This window comes from Macaca fascicularis, chromosome 11, assembly GCF_037993035.2.
Source record: "Macaca fascicularis isolate 582-1 chromosome 11, T2T-MFA8v1.1".
NCBI lineage: Eukaryota > Metazoa > Chordata > Mammalia > Primates > Cercopithecidae > Macaca > Macaca fascicularis.
In genome coordinates, this window is record NC_088385.1 from 105,714,261 (window position 1) to 105,737,004 (window position 22,744).

General features: G+C 41.6%; 2 protein-coding genes across 5 annotated transcripts in view; one reads left to right on the forward strand and one right to left on the reverse strand.

Annotated features, from left to right (window-relative positions):
* APAF1 (apoptotic peptidase activating factor 1) overlaps positions 1–15,064 on the forward strand; it is an 89,311-nt gene extending 74,247 nt beyond the window's left edge. Inside the window, exons 23-27 of one of the 2 annotated variants that reach the window (XM_005571970.5) lie at positions 2,580–2,699; positions 3,014–3,139; positions 4,797–4,922; positions 6,871–7,014; positions 12,055–15,064. In XM_005571970.5, the coding sequence (XP_005572027.3) occupies positions 2,580–2,699; positions 3,014–3,139; positions 4,797–4,922; positions 6,871–7,014; positions 12,055–12,201 (663 nt within the window). In that variant the 3' untranslated portion in view covers positions 12,202–15,064. Of the gene's footprint in view, positions 1–2,579; positions 2,700–3,013; positions 3,140–4,796; positions 4,923–6,870; positions 7,015–12,054 lie in introns of those variants that run through there. The other variant, XR_012420523.1, reaches the window with a different exon arrangement.
* The window catches only part of ANKS1B (ankyrin repeat and sterile alpha motif domain containing 1B), a 1,288,070-nt gene continuing 1,279,178 nt past the window's right edge, over positions 13,853–22,744 (reverse strand). For all 3 annotated transcript variants that reach the window (XM_005571954.5, XM_015430681.4, XM_045364492.3), the window contains one exon: positions 13,853–15,265. In XM_005571954.5, coding sequence (XP_005572011.1) covers positions 15,191–15,265 — 75 coding nt within the window. In that variant the 3' untranslated portion in view covers positions 13,853–15,190. The remainder of the gene's footprint in view (positions 15,266–22,744) is intronic.

Below are 22,744 nucleotides of genomic sequence, written 5' to 3' on the forward strand. Positions count from 1 at the left end.
TTACATGAGCCAGTATATAAGACTATGTTAGTTCTTGCTGGTATGAAACGTTTCTGGCCGGGCGCAGTGGCTCACACCTGTAATCCCAGCACTTTGGGAGGCCGAGGCGGGTGGATCACGAGGTCAGGAGATTGAGACCATCCTGGCTAACACGGTGAAACCCCGTCTCTACTAAAAAATACAAAAAAATTAGCCAGGTGTGGTGGTGGGCACCCGTAGTCCCAGCTACTCAGGAGGCTGAGGTAGGAGAATGGCGTGAACCCGGGAGGCGGAGCTTGCAGTGAGCTGAGATCCCACCACTGCACTCCAGCCTGGGAGACAGCAAAACTCTGTCTCAAAAAGAAAAGAAAAGTTTCCTTAGCATTTCTACAATTTAAATTTTATTCATATAGCTGAAAAAATTCTACAAGTATATATACACTGCAAACATAGTCAATGATAGAGACATCCCCAGACTCAACTTTTACATTTGACTAATGGTGGTGGAAGTTTAGTGATATTAAGGTTATTCAGTTAGCACAGTATGTTCAGTCCAACAACAACAACAACAAAAAACCACTCATCATCATTGCCTAGTCAGAAACCTTTTGTAACAAAAGCTGCAAAGGCTATTCCTAATCTGCCCTCAGTGGTTGTCAGATTCTTCATTATATCTGCTTAGGAAGGCTGTCTGAGTTCTTGATGCAGAGGGCAGAAGTAAGATACTAAGTTAGAAATGAACATTGAATCAGGCAAAGCTAGAACAGGCAGTGTCTGTAAACTAGGAGGAGCTGTTCAGCATAGCCATTGATCCTCCAGTTCAGTAAAGCCCGGAAATGGGGAGGAGAGAGCCAGGAGGTTCCTAGTAGAAATGGACTAAGGTCTTTTATGCTTAGTCACATGGGGTGCCCTTCCTCTCTGGTCTGATTTGGGAAGCCAGAAAAGCCTGCATTTCTCCCCCTTCCCCCAGCATATCTCACTGGGTTCTTAAAATTTGAAAATTACTAATTCATTCTCTTTAGAATTACTCTCACTTCCAGTTTGTCTTCTAAAGTTCTCTTGCTTGCATGCAAGACCCTATGCTCCTGATATCCTGCTTCTGTGAATGAGCATTCTGAGGCAGAAGATGAGATCTGAAAGCCAGGGCTTGGTGGGGAGGGCGACTGCTAAATGTGGTGGTAAAAGAAGTAAAAAAAGGGGAAGAAGAGATGTCATTTCTTTTTAAGATTTTGCCTAGGTCTGATTAAAGATATTTCTGCTGTTTAACATTGGCCAGTAAAAAGCTAGACTCAGAATGTTACTCATATGCATACCTGTAGTGGTGGCTGCTTTTTCTTTATCTTTTTATTCTTTTGGAGCTGGCCTGTTTGCCCATACCTCAGAATTTTGGCTTCATCAGGCCCATGGGGCTGTTTCTTTGGATACCTTCCCAACCTTTTTTCTCTTCTGTTTCTTCTGCGTCTCGTATGCTCTAGTTGGATGGAACCATGAGCAGGCCCCTTTTGACGTTTCCCTGCTCCTATACTTTAACTCCAACATTTATTCCCTTTGAAGAACCCTTCTCAGTTTGTGAATCATACTTTCAACCCATTCCTCAAGCCTACTTTGAATGTGTTATCTCCACCAAATTTTCTCTAAGCAATTACTTTTTTTGACTTTCACAGAACTTTTATCTCTATCATTGTATCTTATATTGTAGGATTTTTTTTTGGGTTTCTTGTATTTCTCATTTTCTTTGCTAAACTCTTATGCTAGATCCTTGTTTGATTCATATTTGCTTTGCATATAGGTACTAAATAAACATTTGTTAAGTAAGTTAATTTGAAGTCAAGTATTAATAAAGCTCTAAATACAGTTGCTTTGATTTAGTAATTAAGAGATGCCCTTTACATGGACATTGCATAAAAATAAACTTCTGTTCTGTGTACCTCTGTGTCTCAGATTCATTTGTATGCGTATTTTGTGCTAGTTACTCATGTTATTTCAGTCCCCCCACACCTTTCCTTATGTCTGAGGAGCTCCTCCTGAACTGCACGTGAAAAACAATGCCTTCTCACTTCTGTCATTTTGAGGATTGTATTGGGGGATAGCTGAGATATTTGAACCTTTTGAACCTTGGAAACTCTGTGTTCTGGTTTGAAGCTGCTTTGATCAACTGACCTTCCTAGGCCAGCTTCAGTTGAGCCAGGATCTGTAGACTTCCCCAGCTTGTAGGTTCAGAAATCTGTGACTATGTAATTAGGATAATTTTCTCAGGAAAATTTAATCAGATGGTGAGCTCACTGGCATATTGTGTGTTCTTTTTTTTCTTTTTTTTTCTATCTTCTGGTATAATTAACTGTTCTCCAAGCAACTGAAGAAAACAAATTTTATTTAGGAGGAGAAATATTTTATTTTGCCTCTAGTCAATTTACTTAACCCCAGCTTCTCTCTCTGTCTGTAAAATGTGGACACCATAGTCTTCTCTGTTATTCTTCTCTGTTTTACTGAAATGCCGTGTGAGTAAAAAACTTTAGACAAGAGAATGTACACTCTGTCCACCCCTCCAATGAGATAGGATCGGGGGAGGATTATAACAGACATATTTCTTTCACATTCAGGTATGGAATTGGCAGTTGGAGGAATATGTCTTTCTACAAGCCCATCAGGAAACAGTGAAAGACTTTAGACTCTTGAAAAATTCAAGACTGCTTTCTTGGTCATTTGATGGAACAGTGAAGGTAATTTGAAGTATAAATTTGTTTTTGAAAATGTATTCTCATATTGCAGTGATTATATTGAGACAGCCAAAAGCCACTGAAGGCTAATTACTTACAATAAAAATTTTTTATTTTTCTCATGCTTGTTTTCTGTTCATTGCAGTCACCTACATCTGCTGTGTTTTAATGAGCATTTATACTGTTAGTCACATTTAAAGTAAAGGGGTCAGAACAGCCAGTGTACTAAAACTCGTTTTATAGATCTGTCTGTAGCTGATTATGCTTTTTAATATAAAATGTTCTTAAAAGTGTCAACCTCCAATTTTTTTTTTAAGGTATGGAATATTATTACTGGAAAAATAGAAAAAGACTTTGTCTGTCACCAGGGTACAGTACTTTCTTGTGACATTTCTCATGATGCTACCAAGTTTTCGTCTACCTCTGCTGACAAGACTGCAAAGGTAGGTCAATCAGTTGAAACCATGCATAAAACTTTGGTAGTGGTTATGTATAATGAGTCCAAATAATATACACAACAGGACATAACAGTTGCTGTCTACATGTCTGTCCCATATTTTGTGATCTTTTGGACGATGCCCGTTGGCATTTAGTTGGTATCAAATGAATGAAATGAAATACATTGAGGACTTCCATAAGTAATCCTTATGGATTACTTTTTGTCTATAATCAAATGCAACCTCTACTGCATACTGTAGGCAATGAAAATCATTGAAAGGGATTTACATTTAATTATACACTGACAATACAATTTTAATATAATTAATGTAATATAATTGACTGTGTCTAAAATCACATTCTGGTGAATGATGCTGCTTGGTTGGGGACCTCAAGTACTCCCTTCTCTCCTTTTTTTCTCCTTCTACCAGTCTTTATAAACTGTAAACCTTGGAATCGTCAGGGACTCCATCCTGTCTTTTGTGCTCTGTTGATGACTCTTTAGTGCACCTTAGAGTTATCTTCTCCTCCTTGTCACCACCCTGAAGAGCATGCTTTCCTCCTCCTCCACTGGTGGACTGTCCCGGCATCCTGCCTCTGGTCTGCACCTCTTCCACGTTATCTTCCATACTACTGCCTGTATCTCTTGTTGAAACACCTGTTACCTAACGGTTTTTAGGCCAACTACTTAGCTCATCACCGTCTTTTTCTGCTATATTGTTTCCTCTGTGCCAGCCAACTTTCCAACTTCATCTTTTTGTGCATGCTGCTAACTTTGGTTTGATAAACCTTCTACTGTTTTACCTTGAAGCATTATGACTCATCCTTCTAGACCTAGATTTGATGGGAGCTCTTTTGAAGCGTTTCCTGACCCTCAAGCAAGGTTAGCTGTTCTACCTCCAGTGTTTCTAGTACATTTTATTCATTTGTTAGAACATTTACTTCATACAACTGTTCACTAACTGTTCGTGAGCCTGTCTTCATGACTAAACTATAAACTTTTCAAGGATAGTGACTGTAGCTAGTTTATCTTATTGTACCACTAGTTCTAACTCACAGTGCTTGGAACTTGGTAGTTTTCAGTATGTGGTTGCTAAATAATGTTGACAAAACCAAGAGACAATATGGAAAGGAAAAAAAACCCAGCATTTGGCTGCCAAGAAGTAGGCTAGTATAGTGACTAATCTTTAAAGATTACTTGTCACATCCTAGTAATTTCACTCTATATAATCTCATTTAATCTTCACAGCATAGGTACGACTGTCCTCATTTTACAGATGCAGAGTATGAAGCTATAGAAGCTTATATGAGCTGTCCTAGTCACAAGAATCTAGTGAACAGTGGAGTTAGGACTCACATTCAGGTCTGCTTCACTCCACAGACTGCTCTTAGTTGATTCGGTGTTCTTCCATGTAGGTCTAAACTAAGGAAGGAGTGACATTGATCCTTGAGCTGAATTTAACTTGAGTAATTAAAGGGAATCTCAGAAAAATTAACAAGATTGCATGCTGGAACTTGGGCATCTCATGAAAGTTTATGAATTGCCAAATATTAGAATGTCCATGTGATTGAATTTATGGCTGAATAGCACTCAAGGCAGGGTTTGCAGATGCTTATTTTGAGTGTATGTACCATTGCTAAACAATCCTAATTGCCTTCCAGATCTGGAGTTTTGATCTCCTTTTGCCACTTCATGAATTGAGGGGCCACAACGGCTGTGTGCGCTGCTCTGCCTTCTCTGTGGACAGTACCCTGCTGGCAACGGGAGATGACAATGGAGAAATCAGGGTAGGGTGTTTGCTGACATGAGAGCACTGCTCCTCTTGTAGCTTGGGCTAGCACTCTTCACAGTGGGGACCTTTGTTCATGGGCCAGGGAAGCATAGTCCTGAAGTTCTGGTTGGATGAGGCATTCTTTTTATTTCTTGTGCACATTGTATTCACAGCTGCACTCCACTGCAGAAACGGATTCATTTTAGAGTTAGAGTGAAGCATTCCCTGTATATGTGAGGAGGCAAGTGCTCTAGTCATTTGCAGTTCATTCTCTGCCATTAGCTTGAGAATGATTCATCTTAATTCTTGGACTTGAACCAAAGGTTGTTTTTGGTAGCAGAATTTGAGGAAAATAATTTTGTAAATTATGGTCTGGATTATAAATGAATTGCAAATCCTGCTGTTTTCTGGAAAGAAAAGATCTCTTTAGCACTATACCCATTTGACAGCCATTTGCAGTGTGGTTTGTTGCAGTCCTCTGTGGACTGCCTGCCTGTTAAATCGTGCAGAGGTTCACATTTCTGTCACTGGGGGGCAGCGAAGGGCTCCTTATTGAGTCAGAGGCTGCATGATAGGCTAGTTTTTATTGCTCTGCAGTGCTTAAGATATACATACAAACCATGCCAGTTTTATTTAGAAAACAGTCTATTTTTTTTAGATATAGTTTTGACTTTTAGAAAACAATCTTTTTACGAGGCATAGAATGTTGTTCTCTCTGTGTCTGTGGAAATATAGTACCATATGGAAAGTATTGCATGCTGAAAGCTTAGAAATTATGGAAAAGGAGTCAATTGACTTAGTTGTGTCAGAAGAATTGGGGAGCTGATTGAAAAAGTTTGGGCATTGGGATGACTACTTTGGTAACCCGTATATATGAGGAAGGTGGGGTTTTCCCCCCTTTCATTACAAAGGAGGATTTAAAACTCCAGGAATAGGTATATAGTGCAGAAGACTAGAAGAGTATACAGTTTGCAGGAATAGAGGTGTTATCAGATGGGCTTTCTAGGGAAATTAAGATTCTTCTGCTTGAGGACTAAGTAACCAACCTTCTCTCTACCAGTCACATAAATGTGTGTCAGCTGAAGTGGCAGGGCTGCTTTGGAAATGTTCATTTTGCTCTGAGTTCGCATCTTTGGATGAATGTGCTCCTTTACCAGTTATGAGACAGTGTTTCATTTTTCAACCACTGCAGGAAAAAATTGTCTGTCTTAAAATTGTGTTATTTAAAAAATTTTTGTTGGTACATTAAAAAAATTTTTTTCTCCCTGATTATTCAGAGTATAGGAAAGTTATTGATTTTTTTATGTATGTGTACTATCTTACTGAACTCTTTTTTTTTTTGGGGTTTTTTTTTTTTTTGAGACGGAGTCTCGCTCTGTCGCCCAGGCTGGAGTGCAGTGGCCGGATCTCAGCTCACTGCAAGCTCCGCCTCCCGGGTTCACGCCATTCTCCTGCCTCAGCCTCCCGAGTAGCTGGGACTACAGGCGCCCGCCACCTTGCCTGGCTAGGTTTTTAGATTTTTTAGTGAGACGGGGTTTCACCGTGTTAGCCAGGATGGTCTCGATCTCCTGACCTCGTGATCCGCCCATCTCGGCCTCCCAAAGTGCTGGGATTACAGGCTTGAGCCACTGCGCCTGGCCTGAACTCTTTCTAATGAGTTTTTCCATTTGGTTCTCTTGGATTTCCTAGGGAGATATTTGCAAATGATGATTTTATTTTCTCTTACCATTTATGCCTCTGTTTCTTTTTCTTATTCTGATGTACCTTTATTTGAAAAATTGGAGCACTGCTTATATATTAAATGTCACTGGAAATAAATGGCAATATTAGCATCTGTGATAGGATTGTTTATAAAAGTCTAGTAAAATAATTTTAGAATACATATATATGGACATATATATGTTTTAAAACTAGAGAAGCTTCTGGATAACTCTGTTAATGAATTGTGTATCATGTTTATGTAGATATGGAATGTCTCAAACGGTGAGCTTCTTCACTTGTGTGCTCCGCTTTCAGAAGAAGGAGCTGCTACACATGGAGGCTGGGTGACTGACCTTTGCTTTTCTCCAGATGGCAAAATGCTTATCTCTGCTGGAGGATATATTAAGGTAAGAGTTTCCCAAGAACTGTGAAAGAAAATAATAGCCTATATCATACTTTCCAAGCTATTTTCACTTCCTGTTTCTCAGTTGGGCCTTTTACAACCCAGCAGAGTAAAAAGGCTGCTATTCTGGAGGCTGAGGTGGGAGGATAACTCGAGTCTGTGAGGTCAGGGCTGCTTTGAGCCATGATTACCCCACAGCACTCCACCCTGGGTGACAGAGCGAGACCCTGTCTCAAAAAAAAAAAAAAAAAAATCTGGCAGTAAAATGAGTTTGGCAACTAAAAAAAGAACAGAAAAAATATTGAAAACAAAAAAGAACCAGAAAAAAACTTTAAAAAATCATTAAAAGCCAGGCGCGGTGGCTCACGCCTGTAATCCCAGCACTTTGGGAGGCCGAGGCAGGCAGATCACCTGAGGTCAGGAGTTCGAGACCAGCCTGGCCAACATGGCGAAACCCCCTCTCTACTAAAAATACAAAAATTAGCCAGGTGTGGTGGCGCACGCCTGCAATCCTAGCTACTTGGGAGGCTGAGGCAGGAGAATCACTTGAACCTGGGAAGCAGAGGTTACAGTGAGCCGAGATCATGCCATTGCACTCCAGCCTAGGCAACAAGAGCAAAACTCTGTCTCAATAATTAATTAATTAATTAAAACGGAAAAAAGGAAAAAAAAGGCAGTTACGGTTATCTCCATTTTGTAGTGATGAAACAGATCCACAGGACTACTTTCCTCAGATCTTGGGGAAGCTTCGGTGACAGTATTAGGGATGCCCTCAGTCCAGAGCTGTCATACTGCCCCATACTAAACTTGGGGCATTAGAATGACTAGCAAGTTGGGTGTTTAACTTAGTTCTGTTTTCCATGTCATTCACAATTAACTATGTTGGTTGAAAATCTTTAAAAAAACATATTTTTGAAATTTCTTCAGTAATAATAGCAGCAGTATATTGCTTTATAGTTTACAAAATGCTTCACTTCCCTCATCTTACTAGCCAGCTTTGTGAGGCTTAAATTTCATTCTTAGTTTGCATGTGAGGAAAATGATTTTCTATGGAGGTTATAACTTTCCTAAAGTTATATAATTAGTGCCGGGTGTGGTGATTCACACCTGTAATCTCAGCACTTTGGGAGGCCAAGGCAGGCAGATCACTTGAGGTCAGAAGTTGAAGACCAGCCTGGCCAAAATGGCAAAACTCTGTCTCTGCTAAAAATAGAAAAATTAGCTGGGTTTTGTGGTGGGCATCTGTAGTCCCAGCTACTTGGGAGGCTGAGACATGAGACTCGCTTGAACCCCGGGGGAGTGGAGGTTGCAGTAAGCTAAGATCGCACCACTGTAGTCCAGCCTGGGCAACAGAGCGAGACTGTCTCAAAAGCAAACAAACAAAAATAAAGTTACATAATTAGTAAATAGAAAAGCCAGGACTCAAACCCAGGTCTCTGCCTCTGTTTTCTCTAGCAAATTGGCTTTTTAAAACTTACTAGCGATTGAGGCCACGATTTGAATGTGTTGTGGTGCTTCAAGGTCATATTTTTGGTGTTTTTTTGATACATCTTTTATGTATCCACTCAAAAAGACTGTGTCGAATGTCCAGTGTGTGCTAAGCTACTGCTGTGTGGCACAATGTTTATGGCTTGGTTCTTGCCTTTCAGCAGCTTACAGTCTATGGGGGAAGCAGGTGGTAAACCAATAAAGTGCCTAAAGTTTAGAAGGGGTCTGGGACATGCTTTCATGAACAGGTGGAAGCACAGAGGAGAGGAGTGAACAGACCAACCTCAGAGAGTTAGCAGAGGCTTCACCTAGAGGGGAATGCTTGAAGTGAATCTTTTGAATAGTGGCTTACTTATAAAAGTGGCAGAAGATGATACTCTGTATCAGCGGTCCCCAACCTTTTTGGCACTAGGGACTGGTTTCCTTGGAAGACAGTTTTTCCACAGATGGGGTGGTGGTGGGAAGTCGGGGGCGGGCAGTGGTTTCAGGATTAAACTGTTCCACCTCAGATCATCAGCATTAGATTCTCGTAAGGAGTGTGCAAGCTGGATCCCTCACACGTGCAGTTCACAGTAGGGCTCCTGCTCCTATGAGAAACTAATGCCACCGCTGATCTGTCAGGAGGTGAAGCTTAGGTGGTAATGTTCACTCACCAGCCGCTCACCTCCTGCCCTGCGGATGGGTTCCTAGAAGGCCACAGACCAGTATCGGTCCATGGCCCGGGGACTGGGGACTCCTCTATATTGGGCTGATCACTTGGACATTCTGGAAGCCTTTTCATTTAAAATTGATTCCTAATAAGATCTTATGATACTGTTATTTCTTACTGAAAACATTTAAGTGTAGGAGATGATTCTCATTAATAGTCTAAGGCAGGATAACTGTTTGGAAATATTTGAATGACTGGTGTTTGGTTACATGAGACCCACACGGCTACAATTTTACCACCATAAGAATCTAGCTTATAAAAAAGATAAATTAGAGGACAGTTTAGCTTTATGAAAGGTTATACTAAGGGGTACAAAAATACAGATAAACAAAGGGAGTAATTTCTAGTATTTGATAGTACAGTAGGGAAATTATAGTTAACAATGTATATTTCAAAATAGCGAGAATTATTATAATGTTCCCAACACAAAGAAAAGATAAATGTTTAAGGTGATGGATATCCCAATTATCCTAATTTGATCATTACACATTGTATCACATGTACCCCTAAAATATGTACAGCTATTATATATCAATAAAATTTTTTTAAAAAAGAAAGGATGTGTATTATCCCTTAACAAAGTTTCATTGAAAACACAATTCTGTTTACAAAATGTTGCATTAACCTACATCTTTATTCAGTTATTAGGAGATCCTGAGAAATGACCACCAATTGTTCTTCTTCAGTGTAAAGATAAACTGGAACTCAGTCTGCTCTGGGGATAATGCTTAGAAGAGAGTCATTGCTGTCTGTGTTGGAAGCTGGGGAGTCTTTGGCTATATTAGCTGCTGAAAAATTTAACTGCTCAGCTTTGACACCAAGTTTCTAGAGACCACATCATTTGATTCTCTGACTTCCACAGAATGCCATTACATAATTGAGAGTCTGGCCTATAAGATGTTAAAAAGATCAGTGATCATATTTTCAGAATTCTTGGGGAACCTTGAAATAAAGCAGCAGAATAGGTTTACATACTATAGATGTTATGTCTTAAGGGTGAAAGAACTTCTAGCCTATATATTTAGTTTGTATATTTAAATGACAATCAGGCTGCCTTTGCTTTCTGGTTTGATTACTAGCTTATTCAACTGATTATGATATAACCCAGCCTGCATCTACCCAGCATGATAATGAGACTATCCAAAAGCACAGAGCAAATTAAAAGTAAAAAGGAACAGCTGCTGTAGTGTCCAAGAAAATAGGCTTTTTGAGCCTGTTTACTTTAGAATCCAAGCTGTATAAATTGAATGCCAGTAAGATAAAGAAGGTATCCAGAAGCTAAAAAGTTCTTAACTTCCAAATTATTCTTAAGTGAAAAAATAATTTAGTTGTTTGCCTGCATTATGCCACAGAGTACATACTGAGTGACAAGAAATTCACCATAGTTCTTGCACAGGAAGGGAAAGCTGATCTGAAGTATGGAATGCATAGTGATAAATGGTGGTGTGCCATGACTTGGTGGCAGCAGAGTGTAATGGTTGGGAGAGTGGGCTTTGGCCTTGAGATAGGCTGCCTGAGTTCAAAGCTTGGCTCTGCCACTCATTAGCTTTGTGACCTTGCACAAGATTGTTTAACTTCTGTGCCTTGATTTTCTTATCTGTAAAATTGCTGTAATGATCATGCCTAACTCATTTCAGAGATTTCCCGTATACCTCTTTCCCCCACAAATACATAGCCTCTCCCATTATGAACATCCCCCCTCCAGATATGTGCATTTGTTAGAATTGATGGATCCATATTGACACATCATTACCACCCAAAGTCCACAGTCAGGATTTGCTCTTGGTGGTGTACATTTTTTGGGTAGTTGAACTAAGTGATCACTGAGGGCCTTAGTGACTGAAAACAAATGAATCTCAGGTTGGTGGAATGTGCTTGATTACATTGTTATTTTACAAAGCAAACTTGTGAGTTCTGGAAAATCCCAAGTTAGTGCATGCTGCTTCAGTGAGGTTTACCAAAGTCCATTGGGTATACTTTTAGCAGTTACTATTACTAATAGTGAACATGCATACTTGACCCACTCACATGGGAAAGACAGAATGCTAGGTACTGCCATAGGCACAAAGGTGGGTGAGACTATTATTGTGTTCATAATACTCAGGATCATGGTGAGCTTGAAGCCTTTTCAGAAGAAGTTTACGTGTATTGTCTCTTGCCCCCATTTTAGCTGTGACATTGATGGGTAAACTTTATGATTCCAATTTTTAAATGAATATAAATATTATTAGCAAATTCAGTGATTGGGAAGGAAAGGAAGGACTTGGCTAGAGCCCTTGCTATGTTTGAGATGTTCAATGTTTGCTTAGTAAATAAATAATGTAGATTATTTTATAAAGAAACTTGGTCAAGGGCTTTTGCATCACACCTGGGGAAAGGGAAGATTCAGTGGAGAGAACATTGTTTCCTGTAGCCCATATTATGGATAGTTTGGGTCTCTGTCAGCATACCAGTCTGTGTCTGCAAAGGGGCATTTGAGTGAAGAGAGGGGCAATCTTCTGCCCATTCTCCCGAGAAGGACATGCAGACAAGAGAGTTGAGTCTGGCCACTGCCGTAATGGATTCTGTAGCTTCCTGTCTGCAGCTCTCAAGCAGGCTGTGTGTTTCTCCAGCATGACTCACAGTTGGAGTTAGGTGTAGGTGGAGCAGTGAGGCCATCACTAGTGTTCATCAGGAAAAGGCTGACCCGGTTGAACAGTATATTCAGCATTAAACCCAAGACATTTTCCTCCTGTTTGCTTTGAGTTTGGTTGCGGGGAGGACATAGGGCAGAGGATCTGCTGGCGCTATGAATTGTCACACAGTGTAATTATCAATCTAATGAGAATTTTATTTTTCTCTGAACAGTGGTGGAACGTTGTCACTGGGGAATCCTCACAGACCTTCTACACAAATGGAACCAATCTTAAGAAAATACATGTGTCCCCTGACTTCAAAACATATGTGACTGTGGATAATCTTGGTATTTTATATATTTTACAGACTTTAGAATAAAATAGTTAAGCATTAATGTAGTTGAACTTTTAAAAATTTTGAATTGGAAAAAATTCTAATGAAACTCTGATATCAACTTTTTATAAAGCTCTGAATTGTTTTGCAGTATTGCATTCATTACAAAAGTGTTTGTGGTTGGATGAATAATATTAATGTAGCTTTTTCCCAAATGAACATACCTTTAATCTTGTTTTTCATGATCATCATTAACAGTTTGTCCTTAAGATGCAAATGAAAATGTGAATACATACCTTGTTGTACTGTTGGTAATTCTGTCTTGATGCATTCAAAATGGTTGCCATAATTAATGAGAAGAATTTGGAGGAAATTTGTATTTTAATACTGTCTGTATTTATTACTGTTATGCAGGCTGTGCCTCAGGGTAGCAGTGGTCTGCTTTTTGAACCACACTTACCCCAAGGGGGTATTGTTCTCCCAAATACAATCTTAAGAGATTTTTTGCACTCTTTAAATTTGCTGTAAAAATATTGTGTCTGTGTGCATAGTCTGCGGCATTTCCTTTAATAGACTCAATAACTGAGTCTTGGATTTAGCAGGCCCCATTTTTTTTTTTTTGGGAGACTGGGTCTCGCTCTGTTGCTAGGCTGGAGTGAGGTGGCACGATCTCAGCTCACTGCAACCGCTACCTCCTGGGTTCAGCGATTCTCCTGCCTCAGCCTCCCGAGTAGCTGGTACTACAGGTGTGTGCCACCACGCCTGGCTAATTTTTGTATTTTTAGTAGAGACGGGATTTCACCATGTTGGCCAGGATGGTCTCGATCTCTTGACCTCATCATCTGCCTGCCTTGGCCTCCCAAAGTGCTGAGATTACAGGCGTGAGCCACCGTGCCTGGCCAGGCTCCTTCTCTTTTAATGGAGACAGGGTCTTGCGCTATCACCCAGGCTGGAGTGCAGTGGCATAATCATACCTCATTGCAGCCTCAAACTCCTGGATTCAGACAATCCTTCTGCCTCGGCCTCCCAAGTAGCTGAGACTACAGGCACGAGCCACCACACCCAGTTAATTTTAAAATTTTCTTGTAGAGACAGTGTCTCCCTATTTTGCCTAGGCTGGTATTGAACTCTTGGCCTCAAGTAATCCTCCTGCCTCAGCCTCCCAAATTGTTGGGATTATAGATGTGAGCCACTGGTCTGGCCTTCAGCAGTTCTTTTTGTGAAGTAAAACTTGTATGTTGGAAAGAGTAGATTTTATTGGTCTACCCTTTTCTCACTGTAGCTGCTGGCAGCCCTGTGCCATATCTGGACTCTAGTTGTCAGTATTTGAGTTGGACACTATTCCTGCTCCCTCTGGTTTCTTACATATCAAACTTATTACTTGAATAAACCTGATCTTTCCTAATCCTCACTTTTTTCTTTTTTAAAAAGCAGTTTCTCCACTGCTAAATGTTAGTCATTGAGTTGGGGCCAATTTTAATCATAAGTCTTAATAAGATTTTTCTAAGATATGTGAAATAGTAAAACAATTTTCATCTAATTCCATTTACTTTTAAATGAATGGCATTGTGAATGCCATTCTTTTAGTGAATTTCAGGAGAGTTCTCTGGTTTTCTGCGTAGTTCCAGAAGAGTCACTGTAACTCTAGAAGATTAACCTTCCAAACAACCTATTTTCCTTTCCCTTTTCTCTCTTCTTCCTTTCCTTCCTTCTTTCCTTTCTCTTCTTTTATTTCCAGGGTTAATCAGGAAAAATTGCTTTTGACAGGGGAAAAAACTCAGTAACTTGCTATTTTTGACCTCCTGATCAGAAACTTTAGTTGAAGCTTAAATCTAAAGAAACATTTTCTCTGAAATATATTATTAAGGGCAATGGAGATAAATTAATAGTCGACGTGGTTCCCAGAAAAAATAATCAAAATTCAAAGATTTTTTTTTGTTTCTGTAACTGGAACTAAAATGATTACTAGTGTCAATAGCAGATAACTTGTTTTTATTTTTGGTGCATATTAGTATAACTGTGGGGTAGGTCGGGGAGAGGGTAAGGGAATAGATCACTCAGATGTATTTTAGATAAGCTATTTAGCCTTTGATGGAACCATAAATACAGTGAATGCAACCTTTTGCATTGTTAAGGAGGCTTTTGTTTTTAAGTGGTGGATCGAGGAGCTAGTTTACAGGCTTACTGTGATTTAAGCAAATGTGAAAAGTGAAACCTTAATTTTATCAAAAGGAGTTTCTGTAAATGGTATGTCTCCTTAGAATACGCAAATCATAATTTTATTTGTACACACTGTTTTGGGGCTCATCTCACATATAGCTCAGAGCATAAAGTATTACCTTTTGGAATTAAAAGCCACTGACTGTTAAAGTATAACAACACACATCAATTTTTTAAAAAGCCTTGAATGGCCTTTGTCTTAAAAAGAAATGAAGAGCCGGGTGCGGTAGCACGTGCCTGTAATCCCAGCTCCTTGGGAGGCTAAGACAGGAGGATTCCTTGAGCCCTGGAGTTGGAGTCCAGCCTGGGTGACATAGCAAGACCCTGTCTTAAAAGAAAAATGGGAAGAAAGACAAGGTAACATGAAGAAAGAAGAGACACCTAGTATGATGGAGGTGCAAATTTCATGGCAGTTCATGCAGTTAGTCAAGAGGAGGATTTTGTTTTGTAGTTTGCAGATGAGCATTTTTAAAGCATTTTCCCTTGCTGTATTTGTTTTGTATTAGAAATTACATTGGACTTTGTATATATAAAATTTTTTTTACATTATATGTCTCTTGTGTGTTTTGAAACTCTCTTGTATTTATGATATAGCTTATATGATTTTTTTTTGCCTTGGTATACATTTTAAAATATGAATTTAAAAAATTTTTGTAAAAATAAAATTCACAAAATTGTTTTCAAAACATTTTTGGACTGTTTCATTCTTTGCTTGTCATTTATCTGTTGATTAGACCACTAAAGTCAAAGATTCAAGCTGAATCCATCAACCTTTCTATCTAGGCTTTATCAGCTATATGTAAATTCAATTCTATCAAAATTTTCTGAGTGCCTCCTCATTGTGTCTCTCTGATGGTTCCTGCCCGGTGTGGCTGGCATGAAGAAGATCCTGTAAAAAAGAGAATTCATTTATTTATTGACTTAGTTTGTTCATGCATTGGTTTAATAAATACTGAGATGTACCATGTGCCTGGCATTGTTGTAGGTATTGGGAATACAGGAGTGAGCAAAACAGAATTCTTGCTCTACAGCAGTTAAGGGCCAGGGAGAGACAGAAAAAGTAAATAAGTAAAATCTATAGTGAGTTCGGTGGTATGTACAAGCGGAGGGGAAGGGGTTACAGTTTTAGATGGACTGGCTCTTTCAGAAGCTGACACTTGTACAGACCTGAAAGATGTGAGGAAGTGAGCTATGCATCTGTCGGGAAACCATTCTGAAGGGTACAGCAGGTGCAGACTCCATGGGTTGGTGTATTCTGGGAGCAGCCAGGTGGCCCATGTGGCTGGAGAAGGGTGAGTGTGGGGAGTCTTAACAGGAGAGGTGGGCAGAAAGGAATTGGGGTAGCACCAGAGGCAGCCTCTTAGGCCACAGTAAGGACTTCACTTTTGACTCGGAGCCAGTGTAGGAGGTTTGAGCAGTGGAGTGATATGATTTAAGCTTTAATGAATCATCCAGGCAGTGGGAATCAATTGAAAGGGGAACCAGTGAGAAGCTTTTGTAATCATCCGGACAAAATGAAGGTGGGCCAGACTAGGGTGGCAGCAGCAGAGCTTGTGACAAGTTGGATTCTGGACATATTTTGAAGATAAGAGTTAATAGGATTTGCTGATGGATTGGATAAAGGTTGTGAGAGAGACAAGAAAAGAATGATGCAAGGTTTTAGCCTGAGCAACTGGAAGAAGAGAGTTGCTGTCAGCTGAGATGAAGAAGACAATGAAAGCAGCTTTGCGGACACAGTAAGTTTGAGATGCCCGTTAGACATCCAGGTGGGGATGCTGAGTAGGCGGGATGCAAGGCTCTGGAGTTCATGGGAAAGCGCCACGCTGGAGGTAGAAATCTTAGAGTCATCAGTGAATTGATGATATTTAAAATCAGAGGACTAGATGAAATCAGCAGTGAAGTGGGTGTAGATAGAAGACAGGGGGCCCCGAGACTGAGTCCAGGGCAGTCTGGAGATCAGTGGGATGAGGGATAAGCCCAGGAGAGTGAAAAGGACCAGCAGAGAGACTAAGACTTGCAAATTAGTGTGGTAAGTACAGTGAATGCAGCAGGCATGGACCCCTTAACTTAGTGTCTTCTTGGCTGGAGTCCTTGAGCAGGCTGCTTATACACCCACCTATCTGTCCTGTACGCCTTGTCTATGTGCCACACACTGTTTTAAGCAGCAGAGGAAGCAATAAATAAATACATTTTAGTTGTTGAGAGATCATGGGGACAACAGATGATAAGAAAACAGGACAGTATCAGCAGTGGTCTTATCTGAAAAATGAGGATCCGTTTCTCCCTCTGGATTGTTGTAGGATTTAATGAGATAAAGCTTGTGAAGCACTTATCTCATTGCCTGCACTACGACAGTGCTCAGGGGACATTCTGCAATGCCATTTGAGCCCCCTCCTCTTTGCCTGGCAACAGCCCCAGCTGCCATCTCTGCCTCCACTTGTGCCCCTCTGCATGATCTTTCTAGAGCACTCATCTGAGTCACATTAAACTTCTCTGTTTAAACTTTGTGTTTACACTTCTGTTTAAACCCTGGACCTGCTCCGAGTTCTCTTCTGTAGCTTTGTGTATGCTGTTTTCTCTATGCTGTCCTCTCACCAATTTTCTTTTTCCCCTAACTCCCTATGTTTCACAAATTCTTTGAGATGACCCTCAAGGGCTGAAGGGCTGCCCTGCCCTCTCCTAGCATTCTCTTTTCTCTGTCATGGCTTTTCTTATTTTGGAATTGCTTGCTTATTGAGGTCCCCAGTAAATCATAAGCTCCTTGAAAGCCAGGACTGTACAGTCTAACATGAGCCTCGCATTGCAATAAGGGCCTCAGTAAACACTTGTTGGATGACTGGAATTCATCTCCAGAGTTCCATGTGATGAATCTGCCCACGTGTTCATGACACAGTCTACGTTCTCCCCTTCCATGAGGATATCATGAGACTGTCAAATGCAGTTGTAGCATATCACCAGCATTTTATCTTGCCGTTTTAGTTTGGCCTTTTTCTGTGAAACATCATTAGGGGAAAGTAAAACTTTACTTGGATAAAAGAGGTTTGCTACCAAATTATATAAAATGAATAAACATATCCCTGGAGTGTTTAAGTCAGCAAGTATGGCCGTCTATTATTCCACAAACGCTTTATATTATAATTTACTCACTGACCTTTAGCGAAGGAGAAAATGATTTTCTAATAATTCTTAGTCTCTGAAGATTGTCACTGGAATACATTCCTTGCTCATAACCACTCCCCTTAGGACCATGGATATCCTATACAGTTACTAAAACGCCTGAATTAGAAAATCCGCTGCTCTTGGGCTATGAGTTTAACTACAGAACTACTGTATATGCTCACATGAGAGGGGCAGAAGAAGGGGGTCGGTCGCATTTGAGACGCAGCAGAGACCAGGCCTTTGAAGTCATCTGGCACCAAGAAGGACTTGCTCCTGAGTCAAGTGATGTGAGAAAACCAGAACTTGGGAAATTCTCATTTCAATTAAGATTCAGGAAAACAAGTCGCTGGTGTTCACTGTAAATTCATTTATGAGGTCAGTCCCTCAGGACTGGGAATGCTCCTTATCACAGAGAAATGAATAGAAAAATCTGCCTCTGTAATTTCCATCACCCAGGGCTGGAATATGTAACTAGAGAGGGTGGTTGAGGCCTGAGTTTGGGCCTGAGTTTGGGTCTGGGGGTTCAGAGCAACTGATCAAACTGGAAAATACTGAGCACGTGAGTGGAGACTCCTGCTCAGTACCGAGGTGGCTGTTCTGAGGAGCGGGAGCACACGTTCACATTCAATCAAATGTTTATCACTGCCCAACTCTCATTTATCTTCACAGGAGTTGAGTGGATCTGCAGACTGCAGCTTCATTTTTTAGAGGAAGAACTAAACCCCAGCAGCTAATTGGTGACAAAGCCAGGGCTAGAATCCAAATCTGCCATTCTTTATAGACAGGCCAAGACTCTTAGGCTTGTAAGTCGCCTGTCAGTTACAACTGGAAGTAGAATACTCCTAGGTTTAGCGGCAGATGACATCAGCCTAGGGGTCATAAGGCTTGGTTTCACTAGCTAGGGAAGGTCATCCATTAGCTTATGTGATGGTTTTGGAGACGTTCTTATATTCACCTTCAATTAGCAGTGGGCCCTTCACTAAGCCCTTCACCTTGGGCTTAGTGCCCTACTCTCTGTCAATTAACCTCTGGAGACACACCAAGTCTTTTAGAAGGAAGGAAGGAAGGGAGCTACTATTTTTTAAGGGCCTTTTTTGTGCCAAGCCCACAGGCTGGGCACTTTCCATACATTATTTAACTGAATCATAACAGTGCTGCAAGGTGTTATCTCTCTTTCATAGGTGGGGAAACAGATGCAGAGAGGTTAGGTTTCCAGGGCCCCACAGCAAAGTGGTGGAGCTGGGTTCTGGTCCACGGCCTTCTGTCTCCACTGGGTAACACTCCCTGTACCTTCTCATTGAAGCCCCTGGGCTGGAGGGTCCAAGAGCATCACTTCAGTTCTGCATTTCATTCATTACCCACTTGCATCAGGACAGATACATCGCTACTAAGCTCTCAGAGAAGACACCAGATGCTGTCTGCTCCCGAGGAGCTTCTACTTTTGGTAGTCGGATTAACTTGTATCTGTGCCTGTAGAGATTGCTCTTTGGAAAAAGCAGCAGGAACATTCTGATAGAAGGCAATGGACAGGAGAGGTGGGTTGGAATGAATTGGATTTGCCAGCACCTGGCCGCTGCCCAACCTGCTCTCAACTCTCGGATGATTCAGGCATTGAGCAGGGAAGGTAGCAGAGCTACTGTTGCCTTCCCTTTGGAGAAGCCTGTTTCTACTTTGAAACTCTTAAGGGATTCATTTCAAATTAGTGGCAGGCCTGGGTTAGTGGATCTATGTGCTTTCTTCTGCCATCTTGATTTCATCTCCCCCCTTCTCCTTTTCCTTTCATTTGAAAAGATGCAGCCCCTTAGAGCCTCACTCTCCTGATTTGTCAAATAGGGAGCCTAATGTACAAGGCTTTTGTGGGGCTTAGAAAAATATGTCAAGAATCTTGGCCGGGCGCGGTGGCTCAAGCCTGTAATCCCAGCACTTTGGGAGGCCGAGACGGGCGGATCACGAGGTCAGGAGATCGAGACCATCCTGGCTAACACGGTGAAACCCCGTCTCTACTAAAAAATACAAAAAAGTAGCCGGGTGAGGTGGCAGGCGCCTGTAGTCCCAGCTACTCGGGAGGCTGAGGCAGGAGAATGGCGTAAACCTGGGAGGCGGAGCTTGCAGTGAGCTGAGATCCGGCCACTGCACCCCAGCCTGGGCGGCAGAGCAAGACTCCGTCTCAAAAAAAAAAAAAAAAAAAAAAAAAAAAAAAAAAAAAAAAGAAAAATATGTCAAGAATCTGACACGGATCTCAATAAACAGCATAATAATTATCTTTTGTCCCAGTTACAAACCCCCATTCCTGTACTGCCCAAATCTCCATGATTTACAAATTAGAACCCTGCTGCTTCTGTTCCATGGCAGACACCTTGCTCCAGGCACCCTCCTCTACCACCTCCTTCTCCTTATGGCCATTGGCTTTTAGGAGACAGACACTGCTTAGCGGGAAAGCTGTCACCTGCTTTCTTCTGAACTATCCCAAACTTGATTCTCTTTGGGCAATGCATACACCCATCAAGTGGTAAGGAGGACTGGGAACAAGGGGAGAAAAGACCCTGGGCTTGTTGCTGGCGCCAGTAGGTTGGGAGTGTGGTGGTATATGTGTGGCTTTGGCTGTCAAGTGGATCTAAGTTCAACCCTAACTACACTAACTTTCCAGCTGTGTGACTTCAGCAAATGGGTTCATCTCCTCAAGGATTCACTTCCTAGGGAGCCTTTAAATTTCCCCGGGTGATTCCAGTGTGCAGCGGAGGTTGAGAGCCAGTGCCCTCTACTCTCACCCCTGATGCCCAACCAAGTCATTGCCAGTCTCCTCCTTTAGCATCACCCATGGTGCTGCGATGTCTGCTGATGCAGCATGCCTCTTTGTGCCTGCTCTGCCCATAACATTCTCAGGAGCTTGCTGGGCAGCACAGATGTTTGGTGTGCGTATTAACACAGCTGTGGGGATCTTTCCTGCTCAGGTTTGGTGGCTAATTTATAGAGCAATTCTGTCAGGATTATCATCAATCCCTCTTACAGGCACTGCTTTCTCTGTTCAAATGTCTCACCTGTGTGTGCTTGTGTTTGCCTTTTAGCTATTATTGTGATGATTCCCACTGTAGTAGACACTGCCAGTGACCACTACAATATCCAATCTCCTCCTTTTCCTCACTAACAACCCCTGCATTGTTGGGGGCTGCAGTGTGCTCAGCTAAAACTAACGATTGCAGTCACATTTTCCATCCTCCTATGCAGGGGTAGCCAATGAGCTGTACGCAGAAGTTGTGGGGTGGAGCTTCCAGGAAAGCTCTTAAAAGTTTGCCTTATTCAGCTAGACAATGCTTCCATCCTATGGTCCTTACCATCTTTTCTAATGCCTGGAATATGTGTGTGCTGGAGGATGCTCCAGCAGCCATTTTGTGACAATGAGGCATTCTTGAGGCTAAAAGCCACTTCCAAAGGATGGCAGAGTAGAAATACGGAAGGATCTTGAGATTTCAATGATATTATAAAGCTACAATTCCAGCTCTGTACTGCCTATCTCTGAAGTTCATGTTACATGAGGGAAAATTCAACCCCTACCTCGTTTAAGAGATTGTTATTGCTGGTCTTTGCTACTAGTCCTTTAGTTCAATTCCTAACTGATACTCCCCAAAACAAACCTAGTGAATAACAGCAATTCAACAAATGTCACCGACCCCTGAATCTCTGCCTCCTCTACCCACTCACCCCAGCCACAAACACTCTGTTTTCCTGATGAGTAACTGGGTATCTAGCTGTGAGGTTGCTGAAGCTTCGTGGAATCTCAGAAAGTCATAAAGCTACTAAACGAGTTCACAAACAAGTGATGCATAGACCACACCCAGCCCACAGATGAGTTCTGTGTGGCTCACACTTATTTTTTAAAACAGAGTTTGCTGCCAACGCTTCAAAACCCAATGATTTTGCATAAAATCCAGATTTATTAGAAAATCTGTGGACCTTTCTGCCTGGCAACAACCATCTGCAACTCGGCAGCGGTTGCCCCTGAGATGAGTCACAGTTCCCACCCCACTCACTCATGTCACCTATATGGCTTGGAAGGCATGTGAGTTTGCAACCTGCTCAAAGCCACACCCCAGAAACGGCCTGCTAAAATGGGATTCCAGAATCCACTTGCACCTTTCGTCTTTCTCAGTCTCCCCTGACTCAACACAGCACACTGGCATTGTTTCTTTTCCTCTCAGAAAACTGAGCATGCACTTTTGAGAATCAGAGAGAAATCCGCCTCTCAAATGTCAGAAAACAGCTGATGCTGCCTCTTACTTGGGGGCCTCTTGACTTCCCATGTGTCTTACTGCCACTTGAGAGGGAGGGCTGCAGGCAGGCAGGCTCCCTGGGGAGCAGCTGTTGGGATGCTTGATTGAGGCACTGCGACATCCAGAGGACAATTAAATTAGGTATTGAATATGAATTGCTTTGCATGGTTTTTATTACCACATCGTGAGCTGACTTTGGTTGTAAAATCTGACTCCCATCTCTTGCTCTTACTGTGGTGATGAGACAGAACTTCAAGATGTCCTAAATAGCAGGGCTTGGAACATGTCCATTAGCTCGTCTGTACTCTGATACCTGCATTCCTCCACTGTCTGAACCAAGTTAGGAGCCCTGATTAAACCTCCGTGGCTGCAGTCGCCACCTTCCGCCGGGTGACCCCATTGGAGATGGCAAATGAAGGATCTCTTATTTCAGCCTGATGTGTAAGTCTTCACATCACTGGTCATTAACTACTCTTGGAAAATTAAATGCCCATGCAGCTTTTTTTTTTCCCCCCAAATATAGGTCTCTGAGGTTTTGGAGAGAAAAACAACTGTTTTAATAATAATTTGTAGCTATGATTTTTGATGAGTTGCACACTGAGTGCAATATGTTGGCTGTAGAATGATCACCTTTGCAGAAGCAACTCTAAGGAAACTGACGCCATGCTAAGCACAGAGTGAGTTCTCAATAAGCAGACTGACTTGAGCTGAAGACAGAAACAGTTAAGTAGAGGTGGCATTCCCCTGGTTGGCACCAAGGTCTCAGGATTATTTCAACCACAAAAATAAGTTCCAGCTCCTAGCTACTAACGGAGTCACAATATGCAGCATGGTGACGGTCAAAAGGCCTGAGCAAGTTCAAAGCACCGTCTCTGCTTGCTTTGGAACTGGTTTCTGTGGGAAGCAGGACTCTGTTGGTGGGGCAGGCAGATGCTTGTGTC